General features: G+C 41.5%; 2 protein-coding genes across 2 annotated transcripts; one reads left to right on the forward strand and one right to left on the reverse strand.

Moving 5' to 3' along the window:
* Positions 1-2,965: 2,965 nt before the first annotated feature.
* On the reverse strand, positions 2,966-3,838 carry LOC110558341 (olfactory receptor 52N1-like). The gene has a single exon (XM_021653186.2). It carries the CDS (start codon positions 3,836-3,838, stop codon positions 2,966-2,968), a length of 873 nt encoding a protein of 290 aa, XP_021508861.1.
* A 5,395-nt stretch (positions 3,839-9,233) lies between these two features.
* On the forward strand, positions 9,234-15,140 carry LOC110558328 (ubiquitin carboxyl-terminal hydrolase 17-like protein B). Its single transcript, XM_021653170.1, has 2 exons — positions 9,234-9,282; positions 13,660-15,140. The coding sequence occupies exons 1-2, from the start codon at positions 9,234-9,236 to the stop codon at positions 15,138-15,140; spliced, it is 1,530 nt and encodes a 509-aa protein (XP_021508845.1).
* Positions 15,141-24,972: the final 9,832 nt, after the last annotated feature.

Raw genomic sequence — 24,972 nt, forward strand, 5'->3', positions numbered from 1 at the left:
ATTTTATCTGATGTACTGTTTGGTTTCTTCTGTGTTAATTTTCCCTGGAGAAAAACAGAATGTTATGTCTCTCAAAATTTTTACATTCTTACAATGTAAGGGGGCCTTTATAATGCTTATCAGTTCTGCCTTGCCCAGACTCCAGACATCCTCCAGGGAGAGCATCCTGTGAACAATTCTTGTTTGTTTGTTTTTCATCCACAGTAATTTGGTTAAAAGCACCACTCAGACCTGTTCAGAGTACCCTCTGCCCTCCATATTTTGCTTTGGTTTTTGGAGAAATTAAAAAAGAAAAATATAGGAGTCTGTTAAAAATATAAAAATGAGAATGAAACATATCATTCCAACATACAATATACACTGGCTAGAAATTCAATCAAAATCTGAGGGTTCATCAACAGACATTCAGAAGATGTAATATATACATGCAATGAATGTGAATGCCCCATTACCAAAAAATGACCTACTGTGGGAACATAAATGGTCTTGGAGGACATTATCCTGAAGAATACCCGTCAGGAAAAGACAAGTACTGTACTATTTCAACTACATGTGAGATCTAAATCGCTGAGCTCATAGATGTTGATAGCAGAACAGTGTTTACCAGAACCTCTGAGCATTTTGAGCAGAAGACAAGGCGAGCCAACATGTAAAACTCTATCAGTATAAAGAATATCATCGGTAGTTCTATTGTAGAGTTGGGAGATGGTAGGGTTTTGAGTTTTATTTTGAGAAAAAAAATAGCGTGTAAGGTTACAGACATGCTTCCAATCCAACTTTGTCATTTAACTATACGCAGATTGTGCCCATATATCACATTGTGTTCTGTAAATGTGTCAGCTGCTGCTGCTTATCTTTCAAACCTAAAGGTGGATTGGAAAGAACACATTTTATGGCACTTTAGATAGACTTTTTTATTTTAACAGTTGCTCCTATTTATGATTTTTCAGATACTCTTAGATACTGAAGACAGTTTTCTTCCTAGACACAATATCCATAATGCTCTGAATTATTCTTTTTGTCTGATTTTTAAACCATTTCTTACTGTGTGTCTAGGATGGCCTAGAGCTCACAATTCTAACTTCCGTCTATTGAAAAGCTGGTGTTATGGATGTGCACAATTTGGACAGGCTTACTTTTAGATTTTATTGCTGTGGGTTTTTTTCTTCTTCCTTTCTATGATACCTTTGCAATTTTATTATCCTCTCCTAAGGCATTTTAACCATCACTTGTTCTCATATACAATGTAATTTTTCAGTGTTTTAAATTTTCTAAATGATCCTATTCCAAACAAATGTCTCTACTGTTTAACTAAGAAAATATATTCTCAGACATCTCTGAAAAGATAGGTTAATATCACTGGATCAATGTGAAGGAATTAAAATCCTGGATTGGTCGTAAAGTGATCAGTTCATACTCTACACTCCTTAGTATGATATGATAGTACCAAGTCAAGAATTGTTTATTAGTTTTCAATTACTCTTCTGAAATTATAAATAAGTTCAGGAAGAGTCCTAGAATCAGATCAAACAAATCTTCTTAGTATCAGAAAAATCAAATATATGGCTCCTTACATTGATTTGGTGTTAACAATTATCCACACATACTGTGTACCACACATTTGATAGTAGAACATACGTGTAGCAGATGGCTTATACACTATCTAGAGAGAACAGATACAAAGGTAATAACTGAGTTAAATTCTCACTGTATGTAACAGAGTGATTAATAATTTATTTAAAGTTCAAGCACACCTTGGAGGAGAATTGTCAGAGGAACAGTGTAAGCACATACATGTTTAAAAGAGCACAACCTGTTTAAAAGAACATTCTGTGTATGATTTAGGTGAAGAAGATTTTGAACAAAGGAATTTTTTTCAGTGTGATCTTATCTACATTTTTATTATAATTTGTACCAAACATGCAAATATAATTTCTACTAATTTTAACATTCTTCTGAAATAAAAAGAAAATATGTACATTCATGAATCATGCAGAGCTAGCATAAGTGGTAGAAAGAAATGTTTCAAAGATTAGATAGGGTATTGCTCAGTTCATATTATCAGAAACAAAAATTATATTGAAGAAAAGTGGGTGTGAAGAAAAAGTTCACATCATAAATAAAAGATCCATGATTTATCACCTGTCATCCATGACAAAGACTAAATTAAAAGCATCTCTGACATACTTTCTTTACTTGGTGCCTTAGTCTACAAGGCAGATTTTATTCTAATTTCTAATGACACACATTAGTTTGCCTGAAATATGAAAGCAAGTATCTCATGTCTTTCATTCATTAGTATATTTGATTAAGTCCAAACTATTCTTTCAGTTAGTTTGATACTGATGAATACTGCTGTCATACCTACCTCTGGGAAGTATAGGTGTTCCATGATTCATATCTCTTAAAAGTTTTTTTTAATGAATTACAAATGAATATATATCTGGAAAATCTGAGATTAGAAAACATATAACAGAGGGAATAACAATAAACTCCAAGTGATTTTTCGAGCAGAAAGTTGAGAAAACAAACACAAATGTTACTAAAGATAGGCCATCTGTTTCCAGTTATCAATATTTGTGAAAGCGTCAACTCCAGGCCTAGTGATCCAACCACTCTCATGTTTGGAAGATCGTAACTCAGGAGAGAGATACCTGTCCATGAAGACTGAAAGCAGGGAATTTCCAGAGATCAAGGGGAGAGATTCTGAGTTCATAACAGGCTCCCTACTTGCAGAAGAATGACTGCAGTTCAAAACAGGCAGAAGGATCCACGCCATATTTATTCCCATCTTATAGCCGGACACGAGGTTTAAAGGTTTCTCTGACCTGAGGCAGCCTAGGGGACCTATGGCCTCTCAGATGTGTCCATTAACTTTTATGAGAAGAATTTTCTTTTCCTTTCATCAAGAACCTAACGACGCTCTCCCGTATCTGTTTGGTCTTCACTCCTTTCACGATAGGGTTCACGGTGGGAGGCATGAGCAGGTGGAGGGACTATCATTATACATAGTCATAATGATGTGTATGTGGGGAGGGACGGTGTGCCGCCCAAAGCAGTGCGTGAAGAAAGTGAAGAAGGCCGGGACGTAGGTGATGACGATGGCGCAGATGTGGGCAGTGCAGGTGCTGAAGGCCTTCTGCCGGGCGTCTGCTGAGGACAGGCTGACCACTGCCCTCAGGATCATGGTGTAGGAAACTGAGATGCACAGGATGTCGAAGTCCCCAATCAAGAGGGCAACCATCAGGCCATAGATGGCATTGATCTGAACATTGCCACAGGATATTTTAGCAACAGACATGTGGTCACAGTAGGTGTGGGGGATGACATTACCCCTGCAGTACGGCAGGCGCTTGGTGAGGAAAGTGAAAGGGATGACGAGAAATACGGCTCTGAGGAAAGTGAGCGTCCCTGCCTTGGCAATGACCACATTAGTGAGGATGGTGGCGTAGCGCAGAGGGTAACAGATGGCCACATAGCGGTCCAGGGCCATGAGCATCAGCACCCCGGACTCCATTCCTGTGAAGGTGTGCACGAAGAACATCTGGGCCAGGCAGGCCTTGAAGTCAATCTCCTTCAGACCGAACCAGAAGAGGAAAAGCGTGTTGGGAACAGTGCTGGTGCACATGAGCACATCTGTGAACGAAAGAAGGGCGAGGAAGATGTACATAGGCCTTTCCGAGTATATAAGATAGATGAGTCCAAAGTTCCCTGTGAGAGCAATGCTGTCCATGGTAAACAGCGGGAAGGAGAGCCACAGATGAGCCTCTTCCAGACCAGGGATGCCATTGAGGAGGAATGAAGCTGGAGTCAGGCTGCTGACACTTCCAAGTGACATAATGAGTGTTGGGAGTTCATGGTAGAGCATCTCTGTAAACAGAAAAGTACCCCTAAAGATCATAGACTATATAACAAACATACTTTTCTTCCCGATAATTGTTTATCTTGGGGGTCTATCTCTATCTGACTGCATGTGCTCCCCCAAAGTTCTGTGTGTGATACATACAGTTTGTGTGCATACCTTTAGTGTTAGATTTCAGAAGGTTAAGGCGGGTCCCCGAATCTGGGTTGCTGTCACGTCATCCAGTCCACAGACTACAGGTGGCCTCTAATGGACGAAACATTTGCTGTGTCCCAGTCATTACTCATTCACATGATGTCTGGTCTGTACTGCAATACCAGCAAACACCAGTAGTTCTAATGTATCTCACTTTAAAAGGTTTTACTTTATGGTCCTTCTGGCAATGATTTCAACTTCTTCTTAGCTTAAACTCCTCTATTATACTCAGAAAAATTATTAAATAGCCCAGAATATAAATCATCTGTTTGTAACAATACATTCTTTAAATCAAGACCACAGGACTCTCTCAAAAGTAAAAATGAAGTGCTATCAATATTAAATTTCTTCCTAACCCCTACCAGATGAGCAACAAAGTAGACAAATGATAATGAGTCAGTAGAACTACAACTTCAAAAGCCAGCATTTCCCTCACATTAGCTTCCAGTCTAGTGGACTCTAGAGTGGGTTGGATGAGAATGAAGATGATTTGCATAAACCAAAGGAACTGATGTTCCCCTAACAACAGGGTGTTTTATTTTCTATCTGTATCACAACTTCACAGAACCATTGATTCAATTTTTTTTTCAGGTTATGTAATCAAGCTAAGCTTTTGTATGTTAAGTACATAATATGTCTTTATATTCTGTGGTAAAAACATACTAGATATTAGGACAAGAGTTCACAAATTAATATAGGTAGCAAGAGAGGGAACACTGGATATAATAGATGATTTGATTGAATCAAATGAAGCTCTGACCATGAAATAGATTCAGGAAGGAAGCACAGGTATGAAGAAGTAGCCACATTGATCTCGGTGTCGGGCAGAAAGTAGTAACAAAGGAGCAAATGCAGTCATGGGAGCAGTTATGGCCCCATGAGAAGGCCATTGGAGGAAAGACAATGGACTCTTTAACTTAAAATTATTAATTTTAAATTTAGAGTCTCTTTTAGATAGTTTGGAAGAGACCTAGGTGACAACCCAATAGAGTTCTCTATTGTAAAGTTGAGGCTAATGTAATTCATTTGCCTTTTCTCACATCCTTTATTTAGTTTTATATAGTTTTCTTTCCAAAAATAAAGACTGAATTATGAATTCCAGGGACACTTGTTTGAAAGATAATTCATATATCATAACTTTGGAATAAAAGCAGTTCGTTAAAAAGAAAAAAGTATAAGAAATAACAAATGTGTGATGAAACCATGTCATTCCTTTTTGACTTACTTGCCACACAATAAACAGATTTCTCTTATAACTGATGTTGGCTCCTTGTCTCAGAGCTTCCTTTTAGACCACTCCCTATTCAAATTATGTTTTAGAAGTCAAAAGCTGAATTTTTTTTCTAAATTTATATTTATTAAGCATTTTTAAATTTTTTATTATGCATTTATTTATTGCAATTTATTCACTTTGTATTCTGGCTGTGGCCACCTCCCTCCTCTCCTCCCAGTCTCACCCACCCTCCTCTTTTCCCTCTATGCCCATTCTCTAGTCCCCTGATAAAGGAGGACCTTCTTCCCTTCTATCTGATCCTAGCTTATCAGGTCTCATCAAAGCTGGCTGCATCATCTTCCTCTCTGGCCTGGCAAGGCTGCATCCTCCTCTTAATTAAAAGTCAAAACTGAGCATATAACGTTGAGCTGCAGCATATTAAGATTTAGCATTTTCAAATGTTAGGAGATAAGAGTATCTGGAACTCATTACCACTCTCTCCTTAGTGTCATAACCTGTATTCATTTCTTTTCTGATAAAAATACAACCCCAATGTAGAAATATGATACTTACCCTAAAAATTAGTGCTGTTCCCCAGGAAATCAAATCTCTAACGGTTAAGTCTAAATCACATCTTTAGCATTCAGATGAATGAGACCTATACTGAGAGCTTTGTAGGCAAGCAGCAGAATGAATATGTTATTCTCTTATTCTTTCTTCCTCCTTCCCTCTCTCTCTCTCCCATTTTCCTCTCCATGTATGGGTGTTTGGTTTGTATGTGTGTGTATTTGCATATGAATGTGTGTGTGTGTGTGTGTGTGTGTGTGTTAGAGAGAGAGAGAGAAAGGAACACACAGAGAGAAACAGAGAGAGACAGAGAGACTCTGAATTGGGAAGGAAAAGCCAATTGGTTCTCTGTTTACTGTAACCTCCAAGGAAAGGTGATTTCCCATATGTGTGGGAGCAAGTGGCCTAAGAATCATCTGGATGCTAAGGACACTAGCTGAGCTGCTGGGAACTGAGCCACTGAGAATTGTCTGATACACTATTTTTATCAGACAATTACTCCCAAGGGAGTACTCTTTACTAAGTATAACTAGAATTTTCTTTGCACTTTTTAAAATTTAGTGTATCACACATAGTATTGATATTAAAATATTTTTAAAATTAAAAACTTCCAGCATACAACTAAATGAGATTTATGAGGGATTTAGTGTCTTTAAAAAATTTGCTTATCCACACAAGGAGGTAAACGGATGTGTTCATCATCTCAGTGGGGGGGAACAGAGGCAGGAATGCTGCAGCTAGCCTCATGGAAAGCCTAGCTCAATGGCCGCACTCTGGGTTAAGTGCGCAAGTTTCTTAGAAGATAGGCTGACGAGTGATTGACAAAAATGCACAGTTGACCCCTGACCTCCACATGTGCATGTGTGTGCAGCCATATACACATGCACACACATGAACACACACATAAAATCACATAATTTAAATGATCAATATAAGAAATTCTTAAAACATCTTTTTTAATGAACATAGAATCTCTCAGATACAGTGTGACTCTGAAAGCCTTTGTTCAGAAGTATTTTTACTATGATTATTCAAATTGCAGGATAGTCTTTGTCCTGTTTGCCTTCTCTCCCAAGCCCAGTGTCGTCACTGACTGACTGCCATCCTTCGGTACTTTTAAGCAGTTATAAAACAGTTTATCACCATTCTTAGAGAATTAAGGGACAGATTAGGGCCTTTTAAAAAAGTTACCTGGATCACATTATATGATGACCACTTATATTAGAATGGACATGAAGAAGAGTTCTGTGAACTTTTAACTAGACTGCATCACTATGCCACTAATTAGCTGATGATACTGTGTACTTATGAGACATGTAGGACATAGCTAGGTATCCAGCCGGGCAGAAAGATGGTAGATAAATCATACAGTGATACACATTTTTAAAATACGATTCAATAAATACTGTATTTGGTTATAAAAAAAATTTGCTTATCAGTCATGAGGTTCTGTAGATTATGTGGAATTATCTAGATGTAGATCAGGACATTGCCTGTGAAAAAATGAGAATGTTTCTGTTTTAATGCCTTTTTCCTCCCTTTGTGGAATTCTAGCATCTCACTGCTGTGAGATATTTAACAGAAGCAGCAATAACAGATATCTTTGTTATTGGTGACTGAGTGTGATGGTTTGGAAGAGAGATGTTTTCAGAGTCTCAGATATTTGAACACTTTGTCCCCAAGTGGTAACACTGTTTGGGAAGGCTTAGGTGGTACACCCTTGCTGAAGGAAGGATATCATTGGGGAACAGGCTTTGAGATTAAAGGCTGCTTCCCATTTGTTCTCTCTGTTTGCGCTTGTGATAAAGAATGTGAGCTCTCAGCTATCTGTTCTGGCTTTCAAAGCACCTGCTCCTTTCTATGCTTCTCTACCATGCCTCAGGAACCACAGCACTGTAATGCCAGGTTCACAGGACCCTCAGAGACCACCAGGAGACGACTCTATGCAATAGCAAGAGAGCTTTATTAGGAGAGTGATCGAACTCAGGACCCAAGTCTCACTGATGCAGTAGTAGAGAAGTGGGACCCCGAGTTCTGAGTGAAGAGGAGTTTTTTTTAATTCTTTATTAATTACTCTTTAATCACTTTGTATCCCCCCTGTGGTTCCCTCCCTCCTCCCATCCCAATCCCAATGCCTCCCTTCCTCCCCCTCTGTACACATGCCCCACCCAAGTCCACTGATATGGGAAGTCTTCCTCTCCTTCCTTCTGATCCTATCAATTAGGTCTCATCAGGGGTGGCTGCATTGTCTTCTGTGGCCTGGTAAGGCTGCTCCCCCCTCAGGGGGAGGTGATCAAAGAGCAGGCCAACAGTTCATGTCAGAGACAGTCCCTGTTCCCATTACTATGGAACCCACTTGGACACTGAACTGCCATGGGCTACCTCTGTGCAGGGGTGAACAGGATTTTTAGAGGGAAAGTCTGTGAGCAGGAGGTTTCCATGGCAGCAAGCAGGGGGGCACAGGCCTTGGAGTTACAGCATTGGGTAAAGTTTAGCAGGGCAGGGTGACCTTTTCTGCACAATGGCTAAGGCATATAATCACAATGGCTATTTTTCTAAACTATATCTGAAACATTGAGGAAAATTCTCCCACCCAATTCCCATCCAGTTTCCATTGATTATTGCCAGGGAGTTTGTCTCTATTTTCTATGAAGCAGTTATTCTGTGATATTTCCTGAAGGCTGTTGCTAGGAAAGTTAACTTTGTTTTTTACCAGGTGCATATTTTGTGATATTTCCTGGTACCTGAATTCAGCTCCCAGTCAAGATGGCTCCTCATTTCAAAATGGAGTTATACTCAGGCTAACTTAAACTCTTCACACAAATAAACTCTTCCTTCTGTAAACTGCTCCGCGTGATGGCATTTTAACACAACCATAGAACAATAACTATACATTTCAGTATGAGGAGTCCTCATAATGGTGGCATTAATTACTGCACTAGTATGAAGTATTAAACTTATTTACCATTGTATTTAAAAAAAAAAAAAGCATGAATTTGCTAGCAAGGCAAGAACAAGCAGGCAAAGAGCAAAAACTTCATTCTTCCCAGTGGTTGTACAGGCTTCCAGCAGAAGGTATTGCCCAGATTGGATCTAGATTAAAGTTCTGGATGTAAGGTGTGTCTTCCTCAAAGATTCAGCCAGAAGTTGTCTTTCCACTGCACAGGAGAAAAACACTCTTACCAGTGTATCCTCCAATATCGTTTTTTTGGTGACTTCCAGAAGTGGTCAAATTCCCAACCAAGTGTGGCCATCACAGTCCCCAATAATCTTACCAACAATCATAAGCTCCTGAAAGAACCTTTGCCTCGGGGCACTTTTCTCCTTCACCCTGAAGCTACTTCAAAACAGGGTTTTGTCCCATTCTCCCTCATCTGAAGTCCTGTCTAAGACGGAATGGACCAGATTGACACTGTCTTAAGATCTGAAGCCATCTTGTTACAAGGTAAAAACAAGCTTGTTTCTGTTTCTTAGAATGCGACCTGATCTTACCTTGACCTCCTGGGATTCACCTTATGCACACCCTCGCTGTGCCTTGACCCACAGCCACCCCAAACCATAACATGTTCTGAAAAATAATCTCAAAATGGCGACCTGCTCTTGTACTTTACTTGCCAAGTTTCTGGGTTGCCAAAATTCTTTCTGAACCCGGCAGATTTTGCCCTATAGAAGGAGCCTAGAAAGTTAACTTCCTGCCAATAGCCTATGCCCCACATTAGGGGAAGGCAGCATCAAACTGACTTTGCTGTGCATAGGAGTAAAGCTTGGTTACTTCTACCAAAAATTAAAAACAACAAACGAACAAACAAACAACAATGGGTCTCTACTCTTCTTCGGTGGGATTAACAACGTGAGGGAAATGCTTGTATGGCTGGTATACTCATCTTTTCTTTATTTGATGTTTTATAATAGGGAAACCCAAGCTTAAGACGCCTAAGAAAATGGAGCCATGTGTAGGGAAACAAGCTCCAAAGAGATCAGATCTCAGGGGTGTTTGGCAGGAACCACACCCAAATCGCCTGAGTCAATTAAAGCCTTGTAGGGAATTTTCTCTTCCTGGGTGGGCTAGAGGGCGTGGCCACAGGACTGAAGTATAAAAGAGTGAACACTGGAGACTGATCCTCACTTGGAGGCATTTCCGAAGGGAAAGAGATCTTCTGCTCCCGTAGACGACTCCAGCACGGGATTTGGAAGGGCCACCTGCCTACATAGAGGCTGCTCAACTGTTCTCAGAAGGTGAGTCTCACGGTTAGGCGTTTATACCTTGCATGTCCTCCAACAATGCTGTTGACCCTAAATTCATTCTCTCTCTCCCACACCCCATTTAAAATTTTTTTTCACTTTACATCTTCGTCGTAGCCCCACTTCTCCTTGCCTGCCAGTCCCACCCCCCTCTCTCTTCCCTCTGCCCCTCCCCTATTCCTCGGAAAAGGAGAGCCCCTGTCCCATCCATCACAACTTATCACGTCGCCCCAGGACTGAGTGTGTCCTCTTCCCCTGTAGAGGACCTACATGAGGCCATTGGCTCCACTTTTGTAGGGGCCTACGTCCAGTCCATGCGTGGTCCTTGGTTGATGCTTCAGTTTCGGCAGGACCCTCTGGGCCCGGGTTAGTTGTCTCTGTTGGTATTCTTGTGGAGCTCCTGTCACCTCCATGTTCTTTTCTCTGACCTCCCACTTTTCTCTAACTCTCCCTAAGCATTGCCCAGTGCCATTTGTTTGTATTTTTAGCATTGTTCTCTCCTCATTCATAGCCATTTGCCAAAATACTTGTGTTATGGTCTCTCCTGGATTTTTTGTTTTATTTGCTGAAGCTGTTCTAGCCTTGATTACATCTAGATAAGTCTTGTTTTTAACAATAGGCACTACATCTTTTAATTGCTCTGTGGATGAGTTTCTCTGACTCTGAGAACTATTGAGTCAGATTTGGTGTCCAGGGTGGGGAGGCTGTGACATTCCCCCCTTGGGTGTTTCCTGAAGCAAGGGTTACCTTGTGTACTCCTTGTTGATTTGCGTTCATTAGTCTGTTGCAGCTCTGTAATCCAGAAGGTTGGGGCCTTCTTTTAGGATTATCTAGCGAAAGAAACATTGTTTCTAGGAACACCTTGCCTACAATCAATCACTTTCAAAGGTCCCAGTTTACCATGATTAAAACATCTGACACTTTGATTTTTCTTAAAACTTTTAGAAGTTACTCTCCTATCAGAGTAGCACCATAAACATGAAATATAATATCAGCCTTTATTTCTAATCCATTTCTCTACTGCTGCTGATCTTGTTGCTAATGCTCTAATAATCCTTTGCATTTTGAATTAGCACTGAAGATTCAATTAGTATTTTCCTGACTGGTTAATCTGATATTATTCTATTTATAGCTGAAGTCAATCTTACATATTGTCAGTCAGATTGCTGCATACAGCCTTTATTATATTAAGGTATGGGCCTTGTATCCCTAATCTTTCCAAGTTTTTCATCATGAAAGGGGTGTTGGATTTTGTTAAAGACATTTTCTTCATCTAATGAGATGATCGTGTGTGTGTGTGTTTCTTTGAATTTGTTTGTATGATGGATTACGCTTTTGGATTTTCATAAGTTGAACCATCCCTGCATCCCTAGAATGAAGCCTACTTGATCATGTTGGATGGTGTAATTGATGTGTTCTTGAATTTGGTTTGAAAGTATTTTTTGCATCAATGTTCATGAGGGAAATTGATCTGAAATTCTCTTTCTTTGTTTAGTCTTTGTGTGATTGTGGCATCATGGAATGAGTTTGACAATGTTCCTTGTGTTTCTATTTTGTGGAATAGTTGGAGGAGTATTGGTATTACCTCTTCTTTGAATGTCTGGTAGAATTTTGCACTAAAATCATCTGGCCGTGGATTTTGTCTGTCTGTCTGTCTGTCTGTTTGTTTGTTTGTTTGTTTGATTGATTTTTTGAGAGACTTGATGACTGCTTCTATTTCTGTAAGTTTTATAAAACTGTTTAAACTGTTTACTTGATCTTAGTTTACCTTTGGTAAGTGAAATGTATCCAGAAAATTGTTCATTTCCTTTAGATTTTCCAATTTTGCCAAGTACAGTTTTTTGAAGTAAGATCTAAAGATTTTTATGGATTTCCTCAGTGACTGTCATTATGTTCCCCTTTTCATCTCTGATTTTATTAACTTGGATACTCTCCCTCTGTCTTTTAGTTAGTTTGGCTAAGGCTTTGTCTATCTTGTTGATATTCTTAAAGAACCAGCTCTTGGTTTCATTGATTCTTTGTAATGTTCTCTTTGTTTCCAATTTATTGATTTAAGCCCTGAGTTTGGTTATTTCCTGTCATCTACTCCTCTTTGGTGTGTTTGTTTCTTTTTGTCCTGGGGCTTTCAGGCGTGCTGTTAAGTTCCTGGTATGGCATCTGTCCAATTTCTTTATGAAGACACTTAGTTCTATGAACTTTCCTCTTAACACTGCTTTCATTGTGTCCCATGAGTTGGGAATGTTATGCCTGTATTTTCAATGAATTCTAGAAATCCCTCAGTTTCTTTCTTTATTTTATCCCTGCCCCAGTGGTCATTGAGTAGGCAGATGTTCAATTCCATAAGCTTTCTGTTGTAGGCTCTCTGTCGTTTCTGTTTTTGTCAAGTTCCTGCTTTAATCCATTGTGGTCTGATTGATTCAAGGGGTTATTTTGATCTTGTATCTTTTGCAGCTCTCTTTGTGACCGAGTATATGGAGAAGGTTCTGTGAGGTGCTGAGAAGGTCTATTCCTTTGTGTTTGGGTGAAATGTTCTCAAGATTTCTGTTAGGTCCATTTGATTCATTAGGAATATTAGTTTGATTATTTTTCTGTCTTGATGGTCTGTCCATCGGTGAGCATGGGGTGTTAGAGTCTACCACGACTAATGTGTGGGGTTCAATGTGTGACTTAAGCTCTAGTAATATGTCTTTTATGAATGTGGGTGCCCTTTGCTTTGGGGGCATAGATGTTCAAAACTGAAATATTATCTCAGTGTATTTTTCATTTGATGCATAGGAAGTGTCCTTCCCCATCTCTTTTGATTAATTTTGATTGAAAGTCTATTTTATTAGATACTAGAATGGCTACTCCAGCTAGCCTCTTGGGTCTGTTTGCTTGGAAAGTCTTTTTCAAGCCCTTTACTTTGAACTAATATTTATCTTCATTACTGAGGAATGTTTCTTGTATGCAGCAGAATGCTTAGTTCTGTTTTTGCATCCATTCTGATAGCCTGTGTCTTTCTACTGGGGAGTGGAGGCTATTGATGTTGAGAGATATTAATAACCAGTGGTTGTAACTTCCTGTTATTTTGATCTTGATGGTGATAGAGAGAGAGAAAGAGAGAGAATGTGTGGGTGTGGGTGTTGGTGTGGGTGTGGGTGTTCATCCCTTGTTTTGTTTTTGCTGATGTGAGGTTATTTTCTGTGTTTTTCTGGGTGTAGTTAGGTTTTTTGGGTTCTTTCAAGTATCTTCTGTAGGGCTGGATTTGTGAATGGATGTTTTTAAATCTGTTGTCCCCCTCCCCCCACCCATGGAATGTCTTCTTTCCTGCATCTATGGTAATTAAAAGTTTTGCTGGATATATAGTCAGGGCTGACATCTGTGGTCTCTTAGTGTCTGTAAGACATCTGCTTAGGCCCTTCTGGCTTTTAGAGTTTCTGGTGGGAAGTCAGGGGTAATTCTGATAGATTTGCCTTTGTCTGTGACTTGGCCTTTTTCCCTTGCTGCTCTTAATATTCTCTCTTTGTTCTGTACATTTAGTGTGTTGATTATCATATGTCAGGAGGATTTTCTAAATTCTCTTTGTATTCTTGCCCTGCAGAAGATCCAGTTGTGTTTTCACCTGCTGTGGTCACCCAGCACCAGAGTAAAGCTCAAATGGCAGAAGAGCTGGCTGACAGCGGGACACACAGTCCAAGCTGGGAGATGCTCCAGGATGTGGGAGCAGGGCTGCAGAACATAGGCAACAGCTGCTACCTGAACGCAGCCCTGCAGTGCCTCACACACACACCACCTCTGGCCAGCTACCTGCTGTCCGGGGAGCACTCCCAGAGCTGTTGTCACCCGGAAGACTGCTGGATGTGTGCCATGGAAGCCCATGTGATCCACAGTTTTTTCCACTCCAGGGATGTCATGCAGCCCTCACGCAAGCTGACTGCTGCCTTCCACAAGTCCCAGCAGGAAGACGCCCACGAGTTTCTGATGTTCACCTTGAATGCCATGCATGAATCTTGCCTTCTAGGGAGCACAAGCATGGAACCCGACTCTAAGGACAGCACCTTAGTTCCTGACATATTTGGTGGCTCCTGGAGGTCTCAGATCGAGTGTCTCCACTGCCAGGGCACCTCAGATTCCTTTGATCCCTTCCTGGACATCCCTCTGGATATCAGAATGGCTCAGAGTGTGAAGGAAGCCTTGGAGAATTTAGTGGAGGCAGAAGAGCTGTGTGGAGACAATGCATATTACTGTCATAGTTGTCAGGAGAAAACGCCAGCTTTGAAGACCCTGACAGTTCAAACTGCCCCCAAGGTCTTGCTGTTAGTGTTAAACCGCTTCTCAGGCTTCACGTTTGACAAAGTGGATAGTATAGTGAGCTACCCAGAGTTCCTTGACCTGCAGCCTTACATGTCTCGGCCTAGTAGGAGACCATTGATGTATGCCCTCTATGCTGTGCTGGTCCACAATGGTGCGTCTTGTCACAGTGGACATTACTTCTGTTATGTCAAAGCCGGCAATGGAAAGTGGTATAAGATGGATGATTCCAGGGTCACCAGCTGCAATGTGACTTCTGTTCTGAGTGAGCCTGCCTATGTGCTCTTCTATGTCCAGCAGACTGATCTCAAGAAGGACAGTGTCAATGCACCTGTAGGCAGAGTAAACAAGGCTCTCAGTAAACAAGGCCCCGAATCTCAGACCTGGCAGAAAAAGCTCAACACTGAGTCTTGCATACAAGAACGTGAAGAAGAGACAAGAGATCAAAGGAAGTATTCAGTGACCAGAGAAATCTCCTTAGACCAATGGAAAGTGCTTCAGGAACAAAACCGCCCGTACCCAGTGCTGAACCTCAGGAAAATTCAGCCCACTCTGCCAGCCAATGCAGTTGTGATTCACCCATCCAGACACAAAGAGGACAGGGGCAGAGCCGCCCCTGACAAGGAGAATTTCCCATGTCCCAGTGCTGCCAAGCTCCTGAATGTTCAGGACCCCATGAACCCTGGGCAGCTCTGCAGTCAGGTAGGGAGACGAAAGTCTAAGAAGAAGAGGAAGAACAAGCAAGAATGGGGACTTCTCACTGCTTACTAACATTCACACCATTCACTGACCCTGGGTTCTGTGGACTCACAATGAACTTGAGGCCCTTGGATCAGAACCTGCTCCAAGCTGGACAAAATGACTCACCCTTCAAGCGTGGTCCACCCTTCCTCTGTGTTCTTGCCTAGCCTTGCTCAGTCCCTAAGAAGGATTGGTTGTGGGAGAAACTGCCCAGGATCCTAGGACAAGTTAAATCCCAGAAAGCATCTGGGTTCCTGGGGGAAGTCTGCAGTGCCCTCTACTGGAACTCATGGAATCTGAGCAGGGTAGAATCTAACTGGCCACCCATGAGCTTCTGATGAAGGATTTCCACTGAGCCATCAAGGTGCTGGTCAAAGTGACTTTTATAGTTGAGTCCTGTAAAGTCTTTCCTTTGGCTTTGCTGCATAGAACACATTGTAGGGACATTTTTATCCATTGTATTTGAGTGGCAGTTTATTTTTTTATTTTTAATTTATTTACTTTGTATCCCCCCTCTAGTTCCCTCCCTCCACCCCTCCCAATCCCTCCCTTCTTTCCCCTTCCTCACAAACTCCCCTCCCCAAGTTTTTATACCAAATAAATTCTGTTACTTTACACTCTGTCTGTCTCTTATTTTATGGCATGGACGCAAGTCAGTGTTGAATGTCCTTGAGAGTGTTTCCTGGAAATTGTAGCAACATTGGCCTCATAGATGCAGAGAGTGCATCATTGCCCACACACTTCTTAAATCAGGAGACCGTTCTTCCAGGGAATAACCACCTCCCCTGTCTCTACTTTGTGTACATTGACTGAAGAGAAATCCTGGCTTTTAGACTCATTTGTACTTGGTGTGAGATTGAATCAGAAAGGTTGAAGGTCAGCCTGGAGATCAGTGTCATCACGTGTTCATCACAGGCTATTGAAAAAGGCTGAGATGAGTCTTGCAGAAGCTGTGATTGTCAAAGTGTCTGGGCTCCTAATAGCAAAACCCTGTATCAGCCTCAGTATACCCATTTGAGTGCACAGGTCCCACATGTATGTTAAGCTTGTCATTAAGCTGGACAACCACAAACCCTGCTATTGTGATGAAAATGTCACCCATCCATAGAGGAAGTGCAGTGAACATCAGGCCTCGTTAATGCCAGGTGCAATTAGAAATTCTTTCCAAACAGAATTTAATCACTGGGTACTGAAGCTCTGTGACAGTGTTCTCAACCTGTGGGGCTTGGCCTCCGGGGGATGAACAGCCCTTTCACAAGGGTTGCGTAGACAATATCCTGTATATCACATACTGACGTTATCATTCATAACGGTGTAAACTTACAGGTAGGAAATGACATAAAATGTTTTTATAGCTGGGGTCACCACCACCTGAGGAGCTGTATGAAAAGGTTACATAATTAGGAAGGCTGAGAACCTCTCTTCTAGGACCACACTGGAAAGACTCTTAGTAAAAAATTCCATTTCAAACCAAAAACTACTCTGTATCAGTGCTCAGAACATGCAGAGAGAAGCGGGTAAATATGGTGATAAAAGGGAAAGGATGCAGATTGCCACCCACAGAAAGCACCATTGGGTGGCTGTGATTAAACTGGAGGGATCATTTGAGGCCATAAGGAATGTCGTAATTTTGGCTTTGCCTCACATTCTGTGTAACAATCGAAGGTAGCATTCTGCAGAACTAGTCCAAACACATTAAAACTCTCACACTGATATCACACTTCCTTCAGAGTAGGCCCTATTCTTCCAGGCTTTATGATGTGAAAAATGAGCAATGGCTTCTGGCTGATATTACTTTTGTAAGCTGTTCAACCTGCTCACACTCTGTGCTCGCTCAGTTGAGGCCTATCTCAGTTCTTAGTGTAACTATAGCTCCTCTGTTAACTTTTGCACATCAGAAGCCATTTCACCTCCCAGTACCCATCTTGAGTACGAGGTAAAAGTAAGTTCGGGTTTCCAGGCTCTATGCTGAAGAATGGGATATAATTCAATGGTCCAATGCTTGCTGCTTCAAATAAAACAATAGATGGCAAATGCATTACTACTTGAATTGAAGATAAATGTACGTTCTGTTACAGGTAAGATTGCTTTTTTTTTTTAACTCCCAAAAAGCTGGAAAGCCCCCAAGAGCTCTCCTACCCTAAATCCCAGTCAATCAGCTTAGCATGTTTTATCTAGCTACCTAGATACAACACAATACACTTGGAACAAAATTGATAATGTTTAGCAAGTCAAAATGATGTACTAATGTCCCCTTTGCTTCCTACAACTGGCTACCTGATTGTTACCTATTTTGGTACAAAAAACATGCCTTAGAAACAGACTGGTGGAGGGGTGAAGCCAAGATGGCGACAAGCACACACAGTTCCTAAGCTGTGGAAGAGCTAAACCGTCGCACTCGGTGAGTGGAAGGTCCTCTGAACCCAGGAAAACAATGGTGACGCTTTCTAAATGACAGGGAACATCGCAGGTGGTGAGGACTTTGATCTCGGGTCACCCAGGGACTTGTTCGGGGGGGGGGGGGGGGGGGGGGAGAAATGCTCCTCTGATCACCAGCACTCCCCTCTCTCAGACCTTTCCCCTCCCCCCCAATTTTCAGCGCAGACCTAACTGCCTGGTTCTGCAGTGGGTGAGGCGGGGCTTCTACCCTGTCACTCAGGTGCGACCCGGGCTTATATAAACAGCGCCACATCGGGGGCTCCCGCTCTCCTCCCCTCTCCTCCCCTCTCCTCCCCTCTTCTCTTCCCTCTCCTCCTTCCCCATTTCCCCGCCCGGGGCCGCAGCCCGCGGGACGCCACTGGGCGGCCCCTCTCCTCTCCGTTTTCCATCGCGTGACTGTAATAAAGATTTTGTTGCGGGAGGATTCTGTGTCCACGTGGGTTTCTGCCGGCGAGACTCTCACGCGGCTCCCAACAATACATGACAGAGGTAAAGGACTTGGCCAAAATGTGCAAGGCCTAAGATTGCATTACTGATGCACACAGACCCACACATACCCAGACACACAAAAAGCCAAAAATCAGTATAAACCTACAGAGAATTGATCCCACAAATAGTGGGGATAATACAGTGAAAAAGTAAGTAAGATTGTGCTGCCAACAATGTTTATTCTGCTTAAACATAGAGAAACAGAAATCTAGTTTAATTGCTTCAAAAGCAGATTAAGTTCAGTGTGATTTTGTCAACATATTGGAATTCACTGAGTGATTCAATCACCTGCAAAGCTGTTAAACACCAAAGAGCTGATGGCAGTATAAAAGGTCATTACACCTAATTAGAGAGTTTGCTGAGGGTATAATAATAATAATTATTATATTGATACAGTTGGGCAATGCTAGGTCCCCTCCTTGCTGATATACACTGAAGAAACAGATTTTCTGTTCAAGGTCATGTAGAGGAATATTAATTCAGAGCATAGCTATTCTGGCAAGAGATCACATCCAAAGACCTTCTAGGTCTGGGTAATCAGGCTGGAATACACACACTCCTTTAATCCAGAAGACAGAGTTCTGATCTGAGTTTAGGCCAGCCTGGTACAGAGCAAGCTTCAGGTAAAGAAAACCTTAGGTCCAGGTGTGGTGCTACAGGCCTTTAATCCCAAGCAATGAAGGTAAAGATAGTTTGTAGGAGAAAGCACTTCTGAAAGTGATGTTCAATTGAATAGCAGAAAAAGTGCCAAATCAGAGAAAATTTGGCAGAATATGACATGCTCAAATCTTAGGAGAAGAGCTAGGAAAAGGAGTTCCCTGATGAGCAATGCAGAGAGGCAGAAGAAGTAGTTTTACTGGGAGAGTTTTACAGAGACAGGTTGAATGAGAGAACAAGCTAGACACAGGGGAAGGTAGAACAAGCCAGAGAATGACAAGGAGACAAAATCTTAGAAGACAATGCTGGACTCAACTTGAAGCCAAGCAGAGCAATTCAGGGGAATAAGTTAGCTTGGGAGAGGAGTTTAAGCCAGAACAGCTGAGTTGAACCAGCCAGCTATGAGCTCAGAAAGAACAAGAAGGGGTGAGCTTATTTAGCAGTGATGCTCAGAAGCTGAAAACATTTCTAGGCCTGCGTTAGATTGTAGGGATGCTAGAAGCTTCCAGGAATCGGCCTAGGTTAGCAGACAGAGGCAGTAATCCTCCAAGCCAAAATTGAAACAGACGAATAAAAGTTCTTTTACAAGGCTTTCTCCCCCCACCCCCACCATGAGGACATTCTAAATACAGACAACAGTCTACTCAGCAGATTAGATGTCAGCATCCATAACATGACACTGACTGTGAAGCAATATTACCTCAGTACCATTTCAGCCAGCCTCCTGAAAGCATCAGGTCAGGTGTGGGTGGTTCGGATCCCACAGCCCAGAGAACCTGCTTGATAGACCTGGGAGAAAGCCTGATCTTGGGTGTGATTCATTTATCAGATTTTGCTGGAGAGGAGTAGTTAGAAACTTAGGAATGCTTTGGAATGAGCTTGGGTTCATGGATAAAATTTTTGTGTGAGGCTAAAGGTATTTCACTTTACTCAGTTTCTTGACCAGAGTTTGACAGCATTACTCATTCTGAAAGTGAAAAATCCCAGAATGTTTCAACTTCAAGAACCTAAGTCCCAGGTCTGAAAATGTTTGGGAGGTGGAAACACAGAAACAGGGTCGCTGTGGAATAGGCATTGGCAGAGCACACATTCTTGTTGTCTCACTCAGTTTAGTTTAATTGCTTAGTTTGCTTCCTTTGCTTCAGGAGCTCAGAGCCAACAGGAGGGTCAGGAGCTGAAGCCAGGTTACAAAGAACAAGGTTACGATGGACCACAAGAGATCTTGTCTCAAAAGCAAACATGAATAAGGATTTGTCTGATGCGGTTCACCTAAATGTTAACCTTATCTCTTTGGAGTCCTGGGCAGGAGAGTGGCTGAAGGAGTCTTTTAGGTCTACATTACAAAGTGAACTCCAGGCAACCCAAGCATAGGGTTTGAAAGCCCACTTCACAAATTTCAGTAATCATCCCAGTATTCTCTATTGTTTAAACATTCCTGTTTTGGTAATTTTAAACATGAGTATTAGATTTACACACTTTCAATCCTTGCTTCAGTATCTGCAGCTCCTCACATTGTACAGCTCAAGGTTGTGTTTGTTTGCAAAAGCATGGCAGCCACAGGCCCAGATATTTGAATGATTAGTTATCAGGGTGTGGCACTACTTAAGAAGGATCAGGAGATGTGGCCTTGTTAGAGGAAGTGTGTCTCTTGGGGTGGGATTTGAGGTTTCACTAGCCCAAGCCAGGCCATGTTGCACTCCTCCTCCTGTCTGTGGATCCAGAGGTAGAAAGCTCAGTTACTTCTTGAACACCGTGTCTCTCTGTATTTCACCATGCCTCCTGCCATGATGATAATAAGAACTGAACCTCTGAAACTGTAAGCCAGCCCCAATCTTATGCTATCCCTTATGAGAGTTGCTGTGACCATGGTGTCTCTTCACTAAAATAGAAGAGTGACTAAGACAGTGACCAAATAATTTTTGAGATGCCTCTTTGTCTACACTTAAATAATATTTCCCTGTAGAAAGTCAGACAGAGTTGTTTTTTTACTTAGCACAATGTTTTCTTTTGTCATTAATTTAATTATTTGATCATTTTAAGTCTCAACCCCAACCACACACTGTCCTCTCCCCCCAGTCCCTCTGACTTCCCATGTACCCCACCTCCACCACACTCCGCATCCCCAGTACCAATGCACCCTGGCACATCAAGTCGCATCAGGACTAAGTGCCTCCTCTTTCCCTGAGGCAAGACAAGGCAGCCCTGCTGGGGAAACAGGATCCAGAGGGAGGCAACAGAGTCCATGTTAGCAGGAACCCCGACTCCAGTTGTTAGGGGACCCACTTGAGGACCAAGCAGTCCATCAGCTTCATGTGTGTAGCCCATGTCTGCTATTTGATTGGTTCGATCTCTGTGAGCCCTCATGGGCCAACGTTAGTTGGCAAAGTAGGTCTTCTTGTGGTGTCCTTGACCCCTCCAGCTCCCTAAATTCTTTCCCTAATTCCCTGAGTTCTGCCTAATGTTTGACCATAGGTCTTTGCATCTGTTTCCATTATCTAATAGATGAAGCCTCTGAGATGACATTTCTGCTAGGTTCCTCTCTGCAAGGAAAGCAGAGTATCATTGGCATCAGGGATTGTGTCTCTTCCATGAGGTGGGTTTCATGTTGGACCATTTCCCTCAATCTCTCTCCATCTTTTATCCATGCACATCTTGTTGGCAGGACCAATTTTGTGTTGAGGGTGTTGTGGGTGGGTTGGTGTGCCCTTTTGTATTTGTGCCCTTTTGTATTTAGATTAACTGTGCCTACATATGGCTAATGGGAGAGCGCCTGGTTAAGTTGACCAAATTCAAAAAAGTAATTTAAAAAACTTTACTGATGACGATTTTATGGGTTTTATTACAGAAAAATTTGCAAAGTTGGTTAGAGTTCCTTAAAAAACCCAGGTTCTGTTTCCAAATATGACAATTATAATGCAATAATGTACATGGTGTGATTAATATATTTCCCAAGAGGATGGCCATGACGTCATGTGATATTAAAATATATTCTTTATGTTAACAGATAAGAATATAATTTTATCAACATAATTATTTTTTTTGTTTTTTTTCCATAATTTTATTTTTCTCATTAGTTACATTTTGTTAATTCTGTATCCCAGCTGTATCCCTCATTCCCTCCCCAATCCCACCCTCCCTCCCTCATCTCCTCCCTGTCCCTTTCCAAGTCCACTAATAGGGGAGGACCTCCTCCCCTTTCATATGACTTGCTTTTGTCAGGTATTTTCCGGACTGGCTGCAAAGTCCTCCTCTGTGGCCTAACAGTACTGCTCCTCCCTTGGGAGGTGGGGAGGTCAAAGAGCCAGTCGTTGAGTTCATGTTAGAAATAGTCCTTGTTCCCCTTACTATGGGAAACCAATTGATTACTGAGCTATCACGGGTCACATCTGAGCAGAGGTTCTAGGTTTTATCCTCTCATGGACTTTGGTTGAGTGTCCATCTCAGAAAAGACCCTGTGCCCAGATACGTTTGGTCCTTGTGGAGCTCCTACCCTTTCCACATCAAACTCCCCTTCTTTCATATGATTCCCTGCACTCTTCCGAAGGTTTGGTTGTGAGTCTTAGTATCTATTTTGGAGCACTGCTGGGTAGAGTCTTTCAAATGCTTTCTGCGGTAGACTCCTGTCATACGTTCAATGCATATCCCATTTGTCTTTCTAAATGAGGATAGATCATCATACCCCGTGTCCGCTTTCTTGATTATCTTCTTTAGGTGTATAGATTTCATTATATTTATCCTATCTTTTAGGTCTATATAAGCGAGTATATTCCATGTTTGTCTTTCTCCTTCTGGGATACTTCACTCAGAATGATCTTTTCTAGATCCCACCATTTGCCTGCAAATTTCATGATTTCCTCCTTTTTGATTGCTGAGTAGTATTCCATTGTGTAGAAATACCACAATTTCTGTATCTATTCCTCCGTTGATGGACATCTGGGTTGTTTCCAGGTTCTGGCTATTACAAATAAAGCTGCTACAAACATGGTTGAGCAAATGTCCTTATTGTGTACTTGAGCAAATTTTGGGTATATGCCTAGCAGTGGTATAGCTGGATCTTGAGGAAGCGCTATTCCTAATTGTCTGAGAAAGCGACAGATTGACTTCCAAAGTGGTTGTACCAGATTACATTCCCACGAGCAATGGAGGAGGGTTCCCCTTTCTCCACAACCTCTCCAGCATGTGTTGTCATTTGTGTTTTTCATCTTGGCCATTCTGATGGGTGTAAGGTGAAATCTTAGGGTCGTTTTGATTTGCATTTCCCTAATGGCTAATGACGTTGAGCATTTCTTTAAGTGTTTCTCTGCCATTTGATATTCCTCTACAGAGAATTCTCTGTTTAGCTCCGTTCCCCATGTTTTAGTTTGATTACTTGTTTTGCTGCTTTTCAGCTTCTTTAGTTCTTTGTATATACTGGATATCAGCCCTCTGTCAGATAGAGGGTTGGTGAAGATTCTTTCCCAATCTGTAGGCAGTCATTTTGTTTTGATGACGGTGTCCTTTGCTTTACAGAAGCTTTTCAGTTTCATGAGGTCCCATTTATTGATTGTTGCTCTTAAAACCTGTGCTGTTGGAGTTCTGTTCAGGAAGTTGTCTCCTGTGCCAATGAGTTCTAGGCTGTTCCCTACTTTTTCTTCTAACAGATTTAGCGTATCTGGTTTTATGTTGAGGTCTTTGATCCACTTGGACTTTAGTTTTGTGCAGGTTGATAAATGTGGATCTATTTTCATTTTTCTGCATGTAGACATCCAATTAGACCAGCACCATCTGTTGAAGATGCTATCTTTTTTCCATTGAATGGTTTTGGCTGCTTTGTCAAAAATTGAGTATTCATAGGTGTGTGGGTTTATTTCTGGGTCTTCAATTCCGTTCCATTGATCCTCCTTTCTGTTTCGATGCCAATACCATGCAGTTTTTATTACTATTGCTCTGTAGTACAGCATGAGATCAGGAATGGAGATACCTCCAGATGATCTGTTGTTGTATAGGGTTGTTTTGGAGATTCTAGGTTTTTTGTTTCTCCATATGAAGCTGAGAATCTTTTTTTCAAGGTCTGAAAAGAATTGAGTTGGTATTTTGATGGGAATTGCATTGAATCTGTAGATTGCTTTTGGCAGGATGGCCATTTTCACTATGTTAATCCTACCAATCCATGAGCACGGGAGATCTTTCCATCTTGAGATCTTCTTCAATTTCTTTCTTCAGAGACTTGAAGTTTTTCTCAAACAGGTCTTTCACTTGCTTGGTTAGTGTCACCCCAAGGTACTTTATGTTATTAGTGGCTATTGTGAAGGGTGCTGTTTCCCTAATTTCTTTCTCGGCCCTTTTGTCTTTGGTATACAGGAGGGCTTCTGATTTTTTTGAGTTGATTTTGTATCCAGCCACTTTGCTGAAGGTGTTTATCAGCTGAAGGAGTTCTCTGGTTGAATTTTTGGGGTCACTCATGTATACTATCATATCATCTGCAAATAGTGACACTTTGACCTCTTCCTTTCCAATTTGTATCCCCTTGATCTCCTTTAGTTGTCTTATTGCTCTGGCTAGGACTTCAAGTACTATGTTGAAGAGATATGGAGACAATGGGCAGCCTTGTCTTGTCCCTGATTTCAGTGGGATTGATTTAAGTTTCTCTCCATTGAGTTTGATGTTGGCTGTAGGCTTGCTGTATATTGCCTTTACTATGTTTAAGTATGTGCCTTGTATCCCTGATCTCTCCAATACTTTAAACATGAATGGGTGTTGGACTTTGTCAAATGCTTTTTCGGCATCCAAGGAGATGATCATGTGGTTTTTCTCCTTCAGTTTGTTTATGTGGTGGATTACATTGATGGATTTCCGTATGTTGAACCACCCTTGCATGCCTGGGATGAAGCCTACTTGGTCATGATGGATGATATCTTTGATGTGTTCTTGGATTCGGTTTGCAAGTATTTTATTGAGTATATTTGCATCAATATTCATAAGAGAGATAGGTCTGAAGTTCTCTTTTTTTATTGGGTCTTTGTGTGGTTTAGGTATCAAGGTAACTGTCGCTTCATAGAATGAGTTTGGTAGTGTTCCTTCTGTTTCTATTTTGTGGAATAGTTTGAGGAGAATTGGTATTAGCACTTCTTTGAAGGTCTGGTAGAATTCTGTGCTGAAACCATCTGGCCCAGGGCTTTTTTTGGAGGGGAGGCTGTTAATGACTGCTTCAATTTCCTTGGGGGATATAGGTCTATTCAGTCTTTCTATCTGATCTTGACTTAATGTTGGTAGATGGAATCTATCAAGAAAATTGTCC

The sequence above is a fragment of the Meriones unguiculatus genome, chromosome 14, assembly GCF_030254825.1.
Source record: "Meriones unguiculatus strain TT.TT164.6M chromosome 14, Bangor_MerUng_6.1, whole genome shotgun sequence".
In the NCBI taxonomy this organism is placed as follows: Eukaryota; Metazoa; Chordata; class Mammalia; order Rodentia; family Muridae; genus Meriones; species Meriones unguiculatus.